This window comes from Pseudopodoces humilis, chromosome 7 (assembly GCF_049639895.1).
Source record: "Pseudopodoces humilis isolate 2021_Gansu_Grassland_sample_001 chromosome 7, ASM4963989v1, whole genome shotgun sequence".
Taxonomy (NCBI): domain Eukaryota; kingdom Metazoa; phylum Chordata; class Aves; order Passeriformes; family Paridae; genus Pseudopodoces; species Pseudopodoces humilis.
The window spans coordinates 678,298-693,354 of NC_142206.1; the positions used below are offsets into that span (position 1 = coordinate 678,298).

A 15,057-nucleotide genomic window follows, 5' to 3' on the forward strand; every position below is an offset into this window, starting at 1 on the left:
TTGATGTCTGTGCTATAGGCTTTGGTTGTGCTGAGTCAAAAGAGCATTTTGTTACCAAGTCTAGAAAGGTGCCTCAGAAATAATGGCTACAGACTTTGCTGTGCTGATTCACGTGCGTGTAATTCCTTCCACCCCTCAGCTCTGAGCTGAGGCTGGAGCCTGGCATAGTTTACAGTATATTTATATGTATATTACTGCATTTTATGATATGTAAACATCGTTTACCATGAGTGAATACGTGCACAGCGGGTGATGATCGTGTGGGAGTGATCGGCAGGTTTGGAACAAGGTGCAGTTTCCCCTTTTGAAAGCAGTGGCCATGGCACAGGTTCCTGCATGGCTTTGGGATATTTAATTATTAATTATTTAATTATGGCGTGCCTCAGTTTCCAGGTGTGTGAAGTGGAGCGGTGACGGGGATTAAATCTGGAAGAACCTCTGAGCTTTCTCGATGAAAAATGTTAAGGGTTATTAAGTGTGAAGGTGGTGAAAGGCTTAGCAGACAGGTGTGGATTAAAGAAATGTTTGGAAATCCAGTAATTTAGTTCTAGGTTTAATTGAAAGCTGTAATCCCAGCAATTGGTGCCAGTGTCTTCTAGGATTTAAATCCAAGGCACCGGAGCATGTAATTTAGGGCTTTACAGAACAGTATTAGTGCTTACATGTTTATCACTCAGCACGTGTTAGCATTATTCCTGTGGAATGCTCTTAATTAAAATCCAGGAGCTGCTTACAGTGTGTTTGATGCTCGCTATCACGAGCACTCAGTCGAGTCAGCAGCAAAATAAATTTAAAGGAATGATTTTTCTCAGAGCTGCAATAGAACTGTGGCTTTTGTAAGCGGTGTTCTGAGCACACAGGAGGTTTCAGCTGCAGATTCCTTGTTGATCAAATGACTTGTGTTTTCATTTTCCAAATCCTAATATTAGCTCAAGTAGGAGGAAAGGCACTTTTGGTTGGTACAGAAGAAAACAGGATGCTTTTGCAGCAAAATAGCCATTAGGGCATGCCCAGTTTACACACTGAACTCCAACATCTCCTACTTCAAAGCCAGATTTGTTTTGGAAGAGTTACACCCAGAGAATCTCTTGATAAATGGCCAAAATCGGTTGCTCTGTTTTTCAAGGGAAGGAGCACACACCAAAATAAGTGTTTTGTAACATAGTATTGCTTCTTGCTGAAATTTTGCATTGTTTTTTGGGGCCTCAATAGATAGAGTTAATTGTTTCAGTGTGAGCAGCCGAAGTTTTAAACATGAATTCTAACTTTTTGACCCCATTAATCATAAAACTGCCTGATCTTGTTTCCTGTAACACTGCTTTTTTTTTCAATTGATGAGTCATGAGAATATATTAAATACAATTTCTTTAAAAATAATTTTTTTTAAGTCCTTCTTGCATCTTAAAATGATTTTTTAAGGCCAAGAATTCAGCATGTGTATGTCAGTGCATATTGCAGTGGGCTTATGATATAATAGCTTCAATGAAAATTAGATCTAAATTAGAGTAGACTTTGAAAAAAGGCTGTGGGCACATGTTTTTGGGAGTGGCTGGAAGATCTTACTGTAGGGGAAGGTTCAGGCCTGTGTGTGCTCTACCTAGAAACCAGATAGGCTGATGTTTCTACTTAAAGCAAGATGCAGAATTTAGAGCAAGGAGTGGCTGAATATGAAAATTAATTTTTGTGTTTACACGAAAAGAAAAAAAAATCCAACTATGCTCTAATTAATTTTCTTTGCTTTCCTTTCCAAAAATATGTTTAGAAATTAAATAAAAAGCATTGGAGTATTTCAACAACCAGTTGGTTGTGGGTTTTTTGGTTTTGTTTTGGATGTTTTTATTGTTTTGTTTTGTTTTGTTTTTTATAATGCCATTAAAACTTCTTTGGAGGATAACAACTCTCTTGAGGACCAAACCCCTGCCCTGTTACAGCCTTACGGGGGTTTTTAACCCGTGTGAGCGCAGAGAAATCCCAGAATTGAGAAATCACGGAGCCGAGCAAACAAAGACCCGTGACAAAATCCAATTTTTTGTGTTGCTGAGTTGAAAAACAAGCGCGTTCTGGAGGCTGTGGCCTTTAGGAGCGTGAGAGGATTTAACTCCTGTGTGTCTGCAGGCCGCCAGAGCGGGGCTGGCTGAGCCCTGCACAGGTTATTTCCTTCTCCCAGCCACTTCTCATTTATCTGCACACCAGAAATGTACAATTAGCAAAAAAAGCCTTCTTCGCTCGCCTTCACCCTCGTGCCTCCCCCCTGCTTTCCTCTAATTCCTGGTGACCCTTCTTTGACTGTTACTACTTTTTAAGAAGTGGCAGAAGCAGGCCATGAAGTTGAGGTGAATTATGAAATATTTAACCCTCTTGTGTCCTCTCCAAACATGTGCTGGTTACGCTTTTCTTTAGAGAAAAATCTGATGTCTGCGTGTTCTTCTTGAGCCTGGATTGCAACACACGTAAGGTACAAAAAGGATAAAACCAGAAACTGAATTTTCTCCCCTTCTGAATCCCTCGTGTCTCCAGGACCTCTACTTTTTGCCATTTCAAAAATGAATTTTGGATTAAAAAAAGAAAAAAAAAAAAAAATAAAATACGCTGCGGGGTTCCACACTTTATTCAAGGAGTTAAAAAGTCTGGAGCTGTGCTTGATGAGCCAGATGGTCTTCAACAGTAACATTGTTCATATTGTTTAGATTATCCTGTTGCAAGTACAGTGCCTCCTTTACCTTTTATGGAAGAAAGTGTGGAAAATTGACCACAGATGTAAGTAACCAAGAATGATGGCTGAGGCAATTCTTACCAGGCCTCCCTCTCTAACACGCCTGATCCTGCAGATAAAAATAAATAGAGAAATGTGAGGCAGCATGAGAAATATCTAGTGTTACCTATTTAAGTGTTTAATTTGAGTTCTGTGAGCTACTAAAATCTTGATTTTTTTAGGCTGAGATTTCTTCATATTGAACTGGTTTCAGTCTTTCGGTGTAGGCAGCCTGAATGTAGATTTTTATCCAGGTACTAAATAGCACATCATTATATATTTTTTTCCATCCTGGTTGAAAAAATGGGTGTGGGAAGAAGCCAACTACACTGACCTCAAACACAGTTTATGGTCCAAAAATCTTCATGAGAAGATTGGTACCCATTTTGTGCTGTAATGAGAGAGCTCAAATTCCCCATTAATATTGATTTGATTGGTATCAGAAGCAAAGGCTGCACCAAATTAATTAGAGGTAGCTCATTGTTACTCCTGATAATGGGCTGTTGAATTAGTGAAGCATCTTACGAGTTAGTTTCAGATTGAAATAAACTTTTTTCGACAGGTATCTCTTTTGTGCAGTATCTGGAATTGGAAGGCTCAACAGAACAAAGGGAAAACGCTGCAAATGAAAGCAATAAAGCCCCGTTTTATAAAGTCCTTTTGTCTCCTATCACTTTTCTTTCTCTCCCTCATTTCCTTCCTCTTATTAGGAGCTGCTGTCAAAGTGCATTTACTTATGGCGAGTGGTTCCCTTTGGAGCCGCTGCTGCCGCGCTGGTGTGCAGGTGCTGCAGTGGTGGGGCACAGCTCTGGCCTGGCAGAGAGCTGCAATCCTGTAAACCCACGGGTTTGCTGTGCCAGGGGGCACTGAGCATCTCCTCTTTGCTCTTCTTGCCTGCTCAGAGCTCTTGCACAAGGATTGCTCTGGCTGCTCGAGGCAGCGTCTTCCCCTTCTCGCGCTGAGCCTTGACTGAGCCTGGAAATACTTTCTTTTGCCTGTGAGGTGCTTTTCAATTTGGTTCTGCCTGCACTGGTTTCTAGAAGCCAGATTCTCTTCCTAATATTGTTTAAAGACTTTTCAGAGATTGACAGGAAGAAAGGTTTCACGGGGGCAGAGAGGGCTGGAGATGATGGTGAGAAGCACTCAGTCTAGGATGTGATGTAAAATCAGCCCTGGAAACAGATTTCTAAGGCAAAGTTCAAACAGTCAGTCTAAGGTCCCACTAAGCAGGACGGGAAAGAGTCAGTAATAATTTTCATATTTTTAATACCTGCATTCAAAATATGACAAATTAGATTGGCAACATGGGGCACTGTTTTTCATCATTTACCTGTCTGGTTCTGCTCCCTGCGGGATCTGGAAAACAAAATCGCTGGGACATAGCAGCTGTGGCTCTGTGCCTGGTGTACCTCTGTGGAGGTGGGCTGAGCCCCTCAGCACTGATCCTGTCCTGTTCTGAGGCTGCATCCAAACTCTCTCTGGTTTTTTTTTTTCCCTCTGTGTCTGTTCTCATATTTATGGAATAGTGGTAATGGCCATTGTCTGTATCAAAGTGGTACCAGGAGGCTTAAAGTGCCATTGTAGCTCTGAAACAGCAGAGATGTGTTGACCTTCCCTTGTGCCCACAGTTGATAAATGCTTACCTCAGTGACAAATTAAGGGTTTGCTTTCTTCTTCCTGAGCAACCACAGCTATGAAAAGGGTTTGGACACCATCCTGGGCTGCAGCAGACTTGTTAGCTTAATTGCAGTCGGGCTGCACAAGTAACAAAGGGCAGGATTCGCCTGACATGCCCTGTAGGACTAATGAAAATGGAAACATTTGAAGAAAAACAGAAGCTTTCAGGTCCTGGGTTAGGATTAACTTGCTCACTGATGTAACATTTTGCAGCCGGCTTCTAAAACTGATCCAGATCTGTCAGGTCAGGTTTTGTGCTTGAGCTGATCATTCAGCAGGGAAACTTCACCTGTGTTTTAACTCATTCAGACTAGAAATTATTTGAAAGATCAACTGAAGTCTGAATGTTACAGAAGATTGTTTTAAAGCAAGGCTTCCCAGGGATGAACACAGATTTCCATCTAAATAAAGCTGCCAGCACATGATTCACAAGACCCCAGAGATTTTCCATTAGATAAAGCAGAATTATTGATCTCTGGTAGTACTCTACAGAGATGAGATGAAAAAGTTTTCCTTGTCTGGGCAGGACCTCAGTCCAAGAGAGCGAAGAGGATAAACACCAGTGTCACACAAACTCCCCAGACTCTGATGAGTGAGAAATTTTGCTTTTGCTGTTATTAAATATCCTACAGAGGCAAAGTGCTGAAGACACAGAACTGCAAAGAATTTATCTGTGGAGACAGATTTTTTTACACCATTATCCCATGAAGGGGCTCTTTGTTAAATTTTACAGGAATGAAGCAAAGAGTGCTTAAGCAGCTCCCCAACACAGCAATTCAGAGTCGGTCCCTCCATGCTGCAGTCACACATCCATGGCTGGAGCTGCCCTGTGCTTCTCATGGGAACCAAATGAGACCCTCCTCCCAACCTTGCAGGTGTGGAGGTGAAGGCCAGGCAGACCAGGGAAAACACAGCTTTGTGGATCCAAAAGCCCCACTAATAGTGCTTAGAGAAAAGGAAAGGTTGGCTCTTTTGCTGGTTCCCTTCTGAGCTCGAGGAGCACTTGCTGCCCTCGTGTGAAGGTCAGTCTCACGGAGCAGAGCTGAGAGTACAGAGTGGTTTCTCAGCAGGACACGAGCCCAAACTCCAAAATGCATCACTCGATTTGCAGAGCAGACTGAAGCCTTCTAATGAACAGCCCTATGCAAATATAACATTTTTCAGTGGTGTACCCTATTACTCCTCATTTCTGACAGATATGCTGGGAATTTCCTTTCTAACAAACAATGCCTGTCTTGGTAGAAGCTTGTTTCCATGACTAAAACTACGATGAGAGCATCAGCCTAGCAGGGTTCCAGGAATAACCTACACATTCAGTTCTACTCTGCCAAGAACCCAGAGGCTGGTTGTTGAGATGAATGGTTTTGGTTAATGTGCACCACAAAGTAGGAAAAAAAGATGCCTACATGTTTTAGACAGATAATTACCAAGAAATTGTGTATAAAGAAAAATAATGTATGGTAGGGGAACAGAAATATAAGCCTTGAACTTCCTATCCTGGAAATATAAATCACTGCAAGTTTTAAAGTACTTGCATGACTCATAGGCAGAGGTCATAGACCAAATTTGCTGATGGAGGCAGGATGAAACAAATTCGGCTGCATTTTTATGATATTTTTCCTGCTGCTCTTAGCTTTTTATTTACCCAGAGTAATATAAGTTTCCAGAGCAGTGTAACAGATCCAACATATGGAAGTGCTGTGCAGTTCAGTGCTTAGGTGCAGAGCTGGATGGGAACAGTGGTGTGTCAATAACTGGCTCGGTGCACGTCAGGCAGAGCAGTCTCTCAGGAGCTGTACTGCCAGCTTGGCAGGGCTCTGGGAATGGGATCTCCCATGGAATTGGGGTAGAAATGCAGCCACTGAATAGGGCCCAGGCCCAGAGGAAATCCAACCCCAGTAACATGAACGCTAAATGGAAGGCAGAGACAGAGTAACGAGAAAGAGGCACTTGTTAATGTGCAGGTCCATAAATCAAGGGGTTTTTCCTCTTGCTCTAGCAGAACTTGGAGCCAGTTTAGTGCATCCCTGAAAGTCAGAACACTGTTCTTTTTCCACTTGAGAAATAATGACATAACACTGAGCAAACTGTTTGGTAATCAGTTGTGTTGCCTGTTGCTGAGTAATATTTTTGTGCCACAAGAGAAATCTGCAGGAGTTATGATCTAGGTCTGATCTGCACACTGGATTTAGGCTGCTGAGATTCTGGTGACTTTGAGGTTGTTTTTGTATTTTCAGTAGTGTTGCTGGTGTTTAGATTTTGAGCCAGCACGGCTTAGAAAATGAGAGGAGAGTTATTCCTGCATGCACTTTAAAATGTCAGCACAGAGCAAGTCAAAAAGTCTGGCTCCAGGTGAAGGTTTAGACCTGAATGTGTCTTGATTTAATGGCAGGGAACCAGGCTGGCCTGTTAGGAGAGAGAGGCTGTGTGATCCAGATCCTACAGGAGAGACCACTATGTTAGAGTGTTCCAAATGATCCAATTTTGTGTGTATGTATGGTTGTAGAAAAGATTTTGTTTATGATACGAGGCATAAAAAAGTGTGTGTATTTATAGTTATAACATCAGCCTCCTTCCCCTGTGTGTTTAGGGAAAAAGGCAATGGCCTGCCTGTGTTCAGCAACACTTGGACCTTGCAAGGTGCGTTGCAAATAATAATTTGGGATAATTTGGGATGGTAACATTCTGGGAGAGCTGGAATTCCTCGGGTTCTTGTCAATGCATTTTTTGCCATGTGTCAGTTATAGGTGAACTGTGCCACCTCAGTAGTATTTCATTTTTCAACAGTCTAATTTTTTTTCCATTTGCCACCTCGATCTAGTTGGAATTTCCCCTTTTAGGTGACTTCTGTCCGCATTCAGGTGTGTTATTTGGGAAGGATACCATTAAATAATTTGCACATCTGAAAACACAACTCTGGTGTCCCCCCTCTCCCTGTGCATCACACAGCCCGTGCTGGAATTCCTCCCGTTGGGGATTTTGGTGGGGAGGGGAGGTAAATGTCACCTGTACCCTCAGTGCCAGCCCTGAAGTCCCAGGTGCCAGGCTCATGCCATCCTCTGGAGGCACAAGGGCAGTTTGGAGTCGCCTCTTTCCTCCCTGCAGCTGCACCAGTGGATGTTGGCACTGCCAGGGATGATCTGCCCTGTGATTTCTCAGTGAACCAGCACTTTGTGTTACCCCAGTTTATGTGGCTCTTGTTTCTGCTTATGTATAACATGCAAGGTCTGTCATCTTTTCTTCCATTTACATGATTCCTGGCATTTTCAATTCAGGTAGATTAGATTTAGACTTTTTGTAATGAATCTGCATCATTTTGTGTTCTGCTTGCTCCTGAAATAGCCCGAGGGAACCTGGTGGACACGATTTATGTGTATCATTTAGAGGCATAAGAAAGCATCTGATTGATTTAGTCTTTCTTTTGTTAGCTCTTTCCTATGATTCTAATCATGGTTTCACTGTAGCATCACACCATTGAGGAAAGTATGGCTGTTCAAAGGCAGGATGCTTCCGTGTTTAGAAGTGGTGATGCTTAAGGGAAAATGGCCTGGAGGTCTTTACAGCAGATTTTCTGCTGGTTCTGATGTAGCTCAGGTCGTAGTTGGCAAGGCAGAAAGATGCCTGGCATTATTCTAACCAACAGTAATTTTATGAACTCATTCTTTGTGTTATCTCCTGCCTTCAGGAGGGTGTGCTGGGGGCAGGATGTTTCTGTGCAGCCCCAGGCTGTGCTGGGCAAAGCTGTTTGTGGGAAAGCAGAACTGGGTGCTGATGCTGCAGAGGGACTGATGAGACCTGGCAATGTTTGTTACTGTGCTGGTGCTTGGAGTCTTCCACGTGGCTTTTGGTCTCTGTCACTTCTACACAGAGCAGAGAGAAGGAGACAGAAACATTGAGAAGCTGACCCAGTCATTTTCCAACTGGAATCAATCAGTATAAGCAGTAAGGTCAGTTCTCTGCTGATGTCAGTCAGTGCTCTTCTGTTGGCTTTAGTAAGGCTGTGCCCATCTGCAGGAGCTGGGAATTAAGCAGTTGCTCTCCTCCCAGCCTTTCTGATGCCTTAACATCACTTTTGAAACATGAAAGTCCTGTTTCAGGTCTGGGTTGTTGGCTTGTGTGTTTAAATTGAAGGCTTGTCAGTTCTCATGTGACCAGCACTCTGCAGAAGATCCACGAGTGAGGTTAGGTGAAACTGTGGGTTTTTTCCCTACTACTATCTGGATTTTCTCAGAACCTAGATAATTTTATCCCATTTGCATCAAACATGCAGGTAACTTTAGAATCCTGCATCTGTATTGTTTCTAGAGAAGCAAAATAAAATTACAAATGACAGTAATTGACATTACATGCTTTAATTGAATTTCCTCTTCTGTGAACCAAAACCTTTTAACCAAGTATTGCAGTGCTATTTCTGTATTTATTTGTTACATGGGTTAATGTGCTATGTGGCAGATCCAGTATTTATCCATTTTCACAAATTAAGCTATCAGTGTCATGTTGCCTTTGAATTGTTTCCTGTATTGATGGCCAAAATGGCTTGAATAAGACTTTAGTCCTCCCTGGCTATATTTCTGTTTTTACAAAGCTGAAAATTGTGGGGTTGAAAGTGAGCCCTTAGGAAGAGTTTGGGAAGCTCTAGGCCAAAAGCATCTTACAGTGTGCTGCTTTCCTCCCTGCACTCATCTCTGCTGAGGGAAGGGAGAAGTGCACAGGCTTTTTGAAAGCTGATCTTGTTGTTGTTATATGACAGGAATTAGAAATCAAGCCCTGCTTGAGTTTATGTCGGTGGCAAGTGACAATGGATTACAGAGAGAAGGAGCAGAAATTCTAATACTGGCTCCCCAGGCTGTGCACTTCAGACCTGCCAAAATTGTCAACTTCTTGCCACGTTACCCTCTGAGAAAAGAGCTCTGCTTTAGCTAATTTGCAGCTTTCTTACTCTGCTGTAACCTCACCTGTTACCTGGGCATGATCTTCTGTCTGCTTCTGCAGGTATAAAAACTCAGCGTAAAAGAAACAGATTTCATTTACTGTTTTTTGTAAAAGAACTTCTGTGTGTGCAAAAAAACATCACTTTATAAACAGATATAAATAATCACTTATAACATAGGTTGGGTTGATGATGCAAGGTGGCTGTGACTTCAGACTTCATGAATTATCTTAATATATAATAATTTTCAGCATTCTTCTTGACATTTGAAGTGAAGCACTGTTTTCCTTTAGCTGTGCCTGTGTCCCAAGCAGGATTGCCATAATGAAGTGTCTGGGACACTTAGGATTCTATTCAGAAATGAAGAGCAGGGAAGCTTGGTAGAGAGCTGCCAGCTGAGTATTGTTTGTAATTGAATGCTGTTATTCAGCAGTGCAGGTTCCCAGTGCCAGAAGGCAGTGGCACTCCAGGAGTGGGAGTGGGGAGCCCATGGCAGCACGAAATGGAAATGCTGGCAGGGAAAGGCTTTGAGGAGTGACCCAGAAGCTGCAGAGGGATGTGATGATCAGAGACTCCTTGGAGCTGGCAAAGAGCTGCCAGAACTGATGAGAGCTCTGAGGCTCCTCTGCAAGGAGTCACATCTGACACAAAACCTGGGGGAGGATGTTGTGTAGCACAGCTGGATAACCCCAAACTGCAAACACCACTCCATGCTCCATACTTGTCTTTTGGCACTGGTATTTTAAGCAGAGTTCCACTGGAAATTAGAAAGGTAACTACTTTCCATGACTTAGAAATGAGCCAGGGATGTGTCACTTCCCCCCTCTTGCTCCAAGCTGAAGCAAACACTTAGACATTTTATAGCTTCTGAAAAGTTCTAGTCTGTAGAAAAACTTCACAGGAATTTGATTTTTAGCCCAAGTAAGTAGTTGCTTTAGATTATATTTTCATTACTTTCCCCCTTTGGAAGAACCCATAGACCATAAAACCAGTTTATTTCTTACCAGTAGTTTATTATTCTTTTGATGGCTCATACCTCTCCTTTCCTCTGCTTTTTAGCTTTTTATATGCTTTTGCCTGTTTCAGGGCTTAATCCATTTCCATGGGAGTGTTGCTAATTATTTCAGTGGGGAAGTATTTGTAGAGAAAAGAATACTGTGATCAGGATCTGAATTTGGTAATATTTGGTAATATCAGATGTGAGTCTCAAAGTCAGACGACAGGATTTGAGTAACTCCCATTGATCAGACTTTGCTTCACAATAACAAAAAATAAAAATAAAATAAAAAAAAAATTAAAAAAAAGGAAAAAGAGAAAGAGATTTCCCATTGCCTACCCAATGTTGCAGTGTCCATGCACAGACTTTTCCTGTGACTTTATTCAGTTACAAGGGGAAAAGGTGCCCAGAACAGAAACAGACTGGAGTTTTTAAAAACGTGTGTTCTGCACTTGCCCTTTGAGCACTTTGTTTAGTTGTATGACTGATAACAAAAGCACACAACCAAAAGTGCATCCCAGCCTTCAGAACACAACTCAGCAAGCTGCAAAAAGCAGATTTAGTTTCTTTTGCAGCTGGTCTATGAGTCTCATGTGGCATCATATTAAATTATATAGGCAGTCAGTCGCTTGTTCTGAAGCGATGCTCTGAGCCGGGAGTTGTGATGTGCTTGGACCATTCTGGTGGAAAACAGGCTGGAAAGCTAAAACAGCTCCTCTGAAGAGTGCCAGGGGCTTCAAACTCCTCCAGGACTGCAGTTCCCCCTGGGATGCACTATGAGGGTGGCCCAGCGACCCTACGATGGGCTGTGGAGCATTTTGCCCTAAAGGTAGGAGCCCAGACCAACTCATCTGGTTGTTTTGTTTTTCTGGTTATTGCTTTCTGACCCTCTGTTTTTATAGTGGTGGTTATTTTTGGCGTGCTGAAGATAAGAATGAGGGTTTATTTTCTTCTTACTCCTGTCAGACTGTGTTTTTCCTGGGTAAAAGAAGAAGAAAATAGAGCAGTCTGTTAATATTTAATGTTATTCCATGGAAGTATTTCTGCAGTATGAACTAGAACTAGCTGTTTTATCCTAGTGATGTTTCGTAAGATTATGTGTTCCTGTTAGCTTCAGTTTGGTACAAATGCAGTCTTTGGGTAACACTGGCTCCAATGTGAAAATAGTGATTTTTATCAGCTGATTTCCACTCAGGGAGAGTTGTCATTTGTAGTCAAAAGCAGGCTTGGGCTAGCAATTCTCAGATGGGCTATGTGTTAATGCAGTCAGTGAGTTTTAATATTAATATTCATTCATTCAAAATGAAAACTTCATGGTACTGTGCACTTTCTGAGGGGAGCAGTAACACAAACTCCCTTCAGACATGAAAGCTGAAGGCTGCAGATTATTCCTGGGAAACTCCAGATGTGTTAGTGCCATGAAGTAAAACCCATCTGAGGTTCTTTATCCACCTGCAAAGCAGGAAATACTGCAGCCACGGGAACGGTGGGTGTGCTTGTTGAAATTGGTACGGTGAAAAAATGATGAAATTGGTAGGGTGAAAAAATGATGAAATTGGTACAGTGGCAGTGGCAGCCTCCCAGGAGATGCACTCAGCAGGGAGGAGTTCACACAGGGCTGCTCTGAAATTCCAGCTTGTTGGAGATGTCTCAGAGGGGACAGTGCATGTGCACTTTGGGACTTCACCCTTGCTGTTCTCACAGGAACACCAGGGTCAGATGGATGGCTCAGTCAGTGCTTTGGTTGGGACAGGGAGTTTGGAAGTTGGAGCAGCTGCTTGATTTTGTAAGGAAAGAAGCAGAATTAGGAATGCAGGCAGGGTACCAGGCAGGGCCTGTGAAGGGAGAGCCACGGGGCTGGATGAAAATCATTTCTACTGGTTTATATGGAAAAAAAGGGTGTTTTCTTTGCCATGCTATGGGTTTGGAAAGCAAGAGGTACAGGTATTCCTGTCTGCTCTGTCAGGCTATGTAACCTTAGAGACAAGCTTTTAAGGCTGGATTTTGAGTGCCAGGCTTCCATTTTACAAGTGCAATTTGTCTCCAGAAAGGAAACATGTAGATGTGGTCCTTAAACTAGAATTGTGGTTTTTTTCCTGTGCTGCAGAATGAGGATACTGCTGTTTTCTTCTGTTAAATGAATTAATTCTGATTAAGGGATTTGAAAGCCTAGGCTGGAAAGTGTTGCTGTATTTCCTGTGCAATTTGAGAACAAATCCTGCTTTCCTAAGCCAAACACAATCTCTATTTTTTGCTACCAAAGTCCTGTCTTGCATCATCATCTTACACTTCTGTGTAAATGCGTTTTAGGAGGATAGCACAGCCACATTATTTACTGATCACACCACACTGTGATTTATGCCAGCTGACCAAAGTCCTCCCTCCAGCCAGGGATTTCCAGAGACAGCCCTGACACATCCCTGGTCATCCCTGGGCTACCCTTAGTGCTGTATGGCTGGGAAAAGCAGAGGGGCTTCCTCACACCTCACACCACATCCTCACCTGAGGTGAGGATGGGGAAGGAAGTTTCCCTTTTCTCAGGAAATGCTTTTCCCTTTTTCCCTTTTTCCCTTTTTCCCTTTTTCCCTTTTTCCCTTTTTCCCTTTTTCCCTTTTTCCCTTTTTCCCTTTTTCTCTTTTTCCCTTTTTCTCTTTTTCCCTTTTTCCCTTTTTCCCTTTTTCCCTTTTTCCCTTTTTCCCTTTTTCCCTTTTTCCCTTTTTCCCTTTTTCCCTTTTTTCAGTCAAATGCTACAATTTCTGCTGTTAAATGCACATTAACCTCCACGTTGGCCTATAGAACCCAGTTTAGTCTTCAGGATGCTAGAAGATATATTTCTTCCATTTGAAGGTTTCATTTTGCTGCCCTTTACCAAATCCACCCTTTTTTCTTTCAGAAGGTAGCTGGGTTCTGTTGATCCAGCCAAATCCACAGCCTGGTTTTGCCATGTTGAAATCTTTAAATCCCAATTCCCACATTAGATCTCAGTTCTGTCCTTGACTACAAACTTCAGTTCCCTAGGATATATTGCAGAGACTTTAAGACGTCATCTTCATGTTAGGCAAAAATATTAAACATAGCAAGAAGGTGGAAATATTTAAAGTCAAGGGGAAGACCAGAATTTAATGTTGCAAGTCAAGAACCATGGTTGGACACTCAGCATTGACACAGAAGGTGGCAAAGAATGGACTGAAACTACCAGCTGTGCAAATAGGTAATATATCTACATACTTGTATTCATTATTATTTTCATTTCTTCAAGTGACCCTTATCCCATCTCTATTTCTCCAGCCTTGCTGTCAACCCCAACCTTCATCCTGGTCCATTTTGATGGTAGAGAAAGATCTTGAAGCATGAGAAGCTCTCATAAGATACTAACGTGGTTCAGGGTTTTTTGGGGTTTTTTTCCCTTCTGTGATGTAGAAATGCTTGGCCACTTATTACAGATCTTTTAATCCTTTGTCACAGAATCTTTCCCTGAAGGTGATGAGGTGCTTGTCTCCAGACACAAGTAGCTCTAGGAACTGCAGTTTGAAAATGGGAGCCATGTGTGACACATAAACCAGTTTGTAGTCTCTGAGAAGGAGCTTTAACTTTCCAGTAAAAGTAGTCATTTTTCTGTTTCTTTCAAGAAAAAACTGGATTACTCATTTGGATTACTGACATGCAGTGGGTCTCTCTTAACTCTCTTAACTTTTTCCCCTTCAAAAACAAGGCGTATATATACAGGAAGGAAAGAGCAAGAAATTCAGGAAACCCTCAGCTTGCTACTAGTGTGCCCTCACATTCCTGAGAACTATTTTTGGGTTTTCTCTTAGGAATAGCTAGAACTTGTGGAGCTGGGAAAGACTTCTTGGAAGAGATCCTTGGTTTTGTCTTCTCCGCATGAGCGCCTCTTGTTGATGTTGGAATAGCTGCTCTTAGCTGCTTGGTGATTCACAAAATGAGGCAAGTCAGCCCTATAAAACCTGCTTCTCCACAATGTTTGGAAAAAAATGCTTGCAGCAAGCTGGTGAGCATGTGAGAAGAGCAATTCCCTCCACTCAAGAGGTCTGTCTGCCTCTCCTCTGGGGATTGCAGTTTGTTGTGACTTGAGAAATACCCAATTGTGGGTGAGGAGGAGGATACAAATGCTTTCCCCTCTTCTCTTTATGGCCCCAAGTGCTCTGTAGTTCTGAGATCCCTCAGTAAATCTGTTCAGAGCCCTCTCAGTTCGTACCTCAGCACTCTGGAAATCTCAGTTGTCAGAGGATTTGTTCCCATGAGGTGCTTTGCTGTCACAGGATTTGTTTCCATAAAGGATTTTGCACGTAGGGATACCCTGTGCAGAGCAGCTAACCACCTGTTTCTGGTGCACAAACACCCTACCAAGGTGTCTGGGGCTCTCTGGAGTTTGTTTTGGGATCAGATTCCACACAGCACATTTTGATAAGAACTTGGAATGGCCACAGCATTTCTCATATGCATGGCTTGTTCTTCACTGGGAATAAGAAGCAGCATTGCTTGACCTCTTGTCTGTGTTTGTTCCCAAAATTGCCTTTTGGGATTTTTCAGCAGGGTTTTAAACACTCCTGTAGGGTGACAGGCTTTTCAAACCATCTGCAGACACTGCTTATGCATTTTAAAAGATGTGTTGAGAGGATGTGGAGAAGGAATGAATGGAATGACTGGCATCTGTGTTAGCTTGGAACTTCACTGCTTATT

General features: G+C 42.5%; 1 protein-coding gene across 4 annotated transcripts in view; it reads left to right on the forward strand.

The window, feature by feature from the left end:
* Positions 1-15,057, forward strand: part of PARVA (parvin alpha) — a 62,867-nt gene that overhangs the window by 17,580 nt on the left and 30,230 nt on the right. Inside the window, exons 1-2 of one of the 4 annotated variants that reach the window (XM_088057608.1) lie at positions 10,874-11,185; positions 13,250-13,567. The exons of 1 other annotated variant lie outside the window; for it this stretch is intronic. In XM_088057608.1, the coding sequence (XP_087913734.1) occupies positions 13,498-13,567 (70 nt within the window). In that variant the 5' untranslated portion in view covers positions 10,874-11,185; positions 13,250-13,497. Of the gene's footprint in view, positions 1-10,873; positions 11,186-13,249; positions 13,568-14,171; positions 14,302-15,057 lie in introns of those variants that run through there. 2 more of the 4 variants (XM_088057610.1, XM_014260237.2) reach the window with 2 other exon arrangements.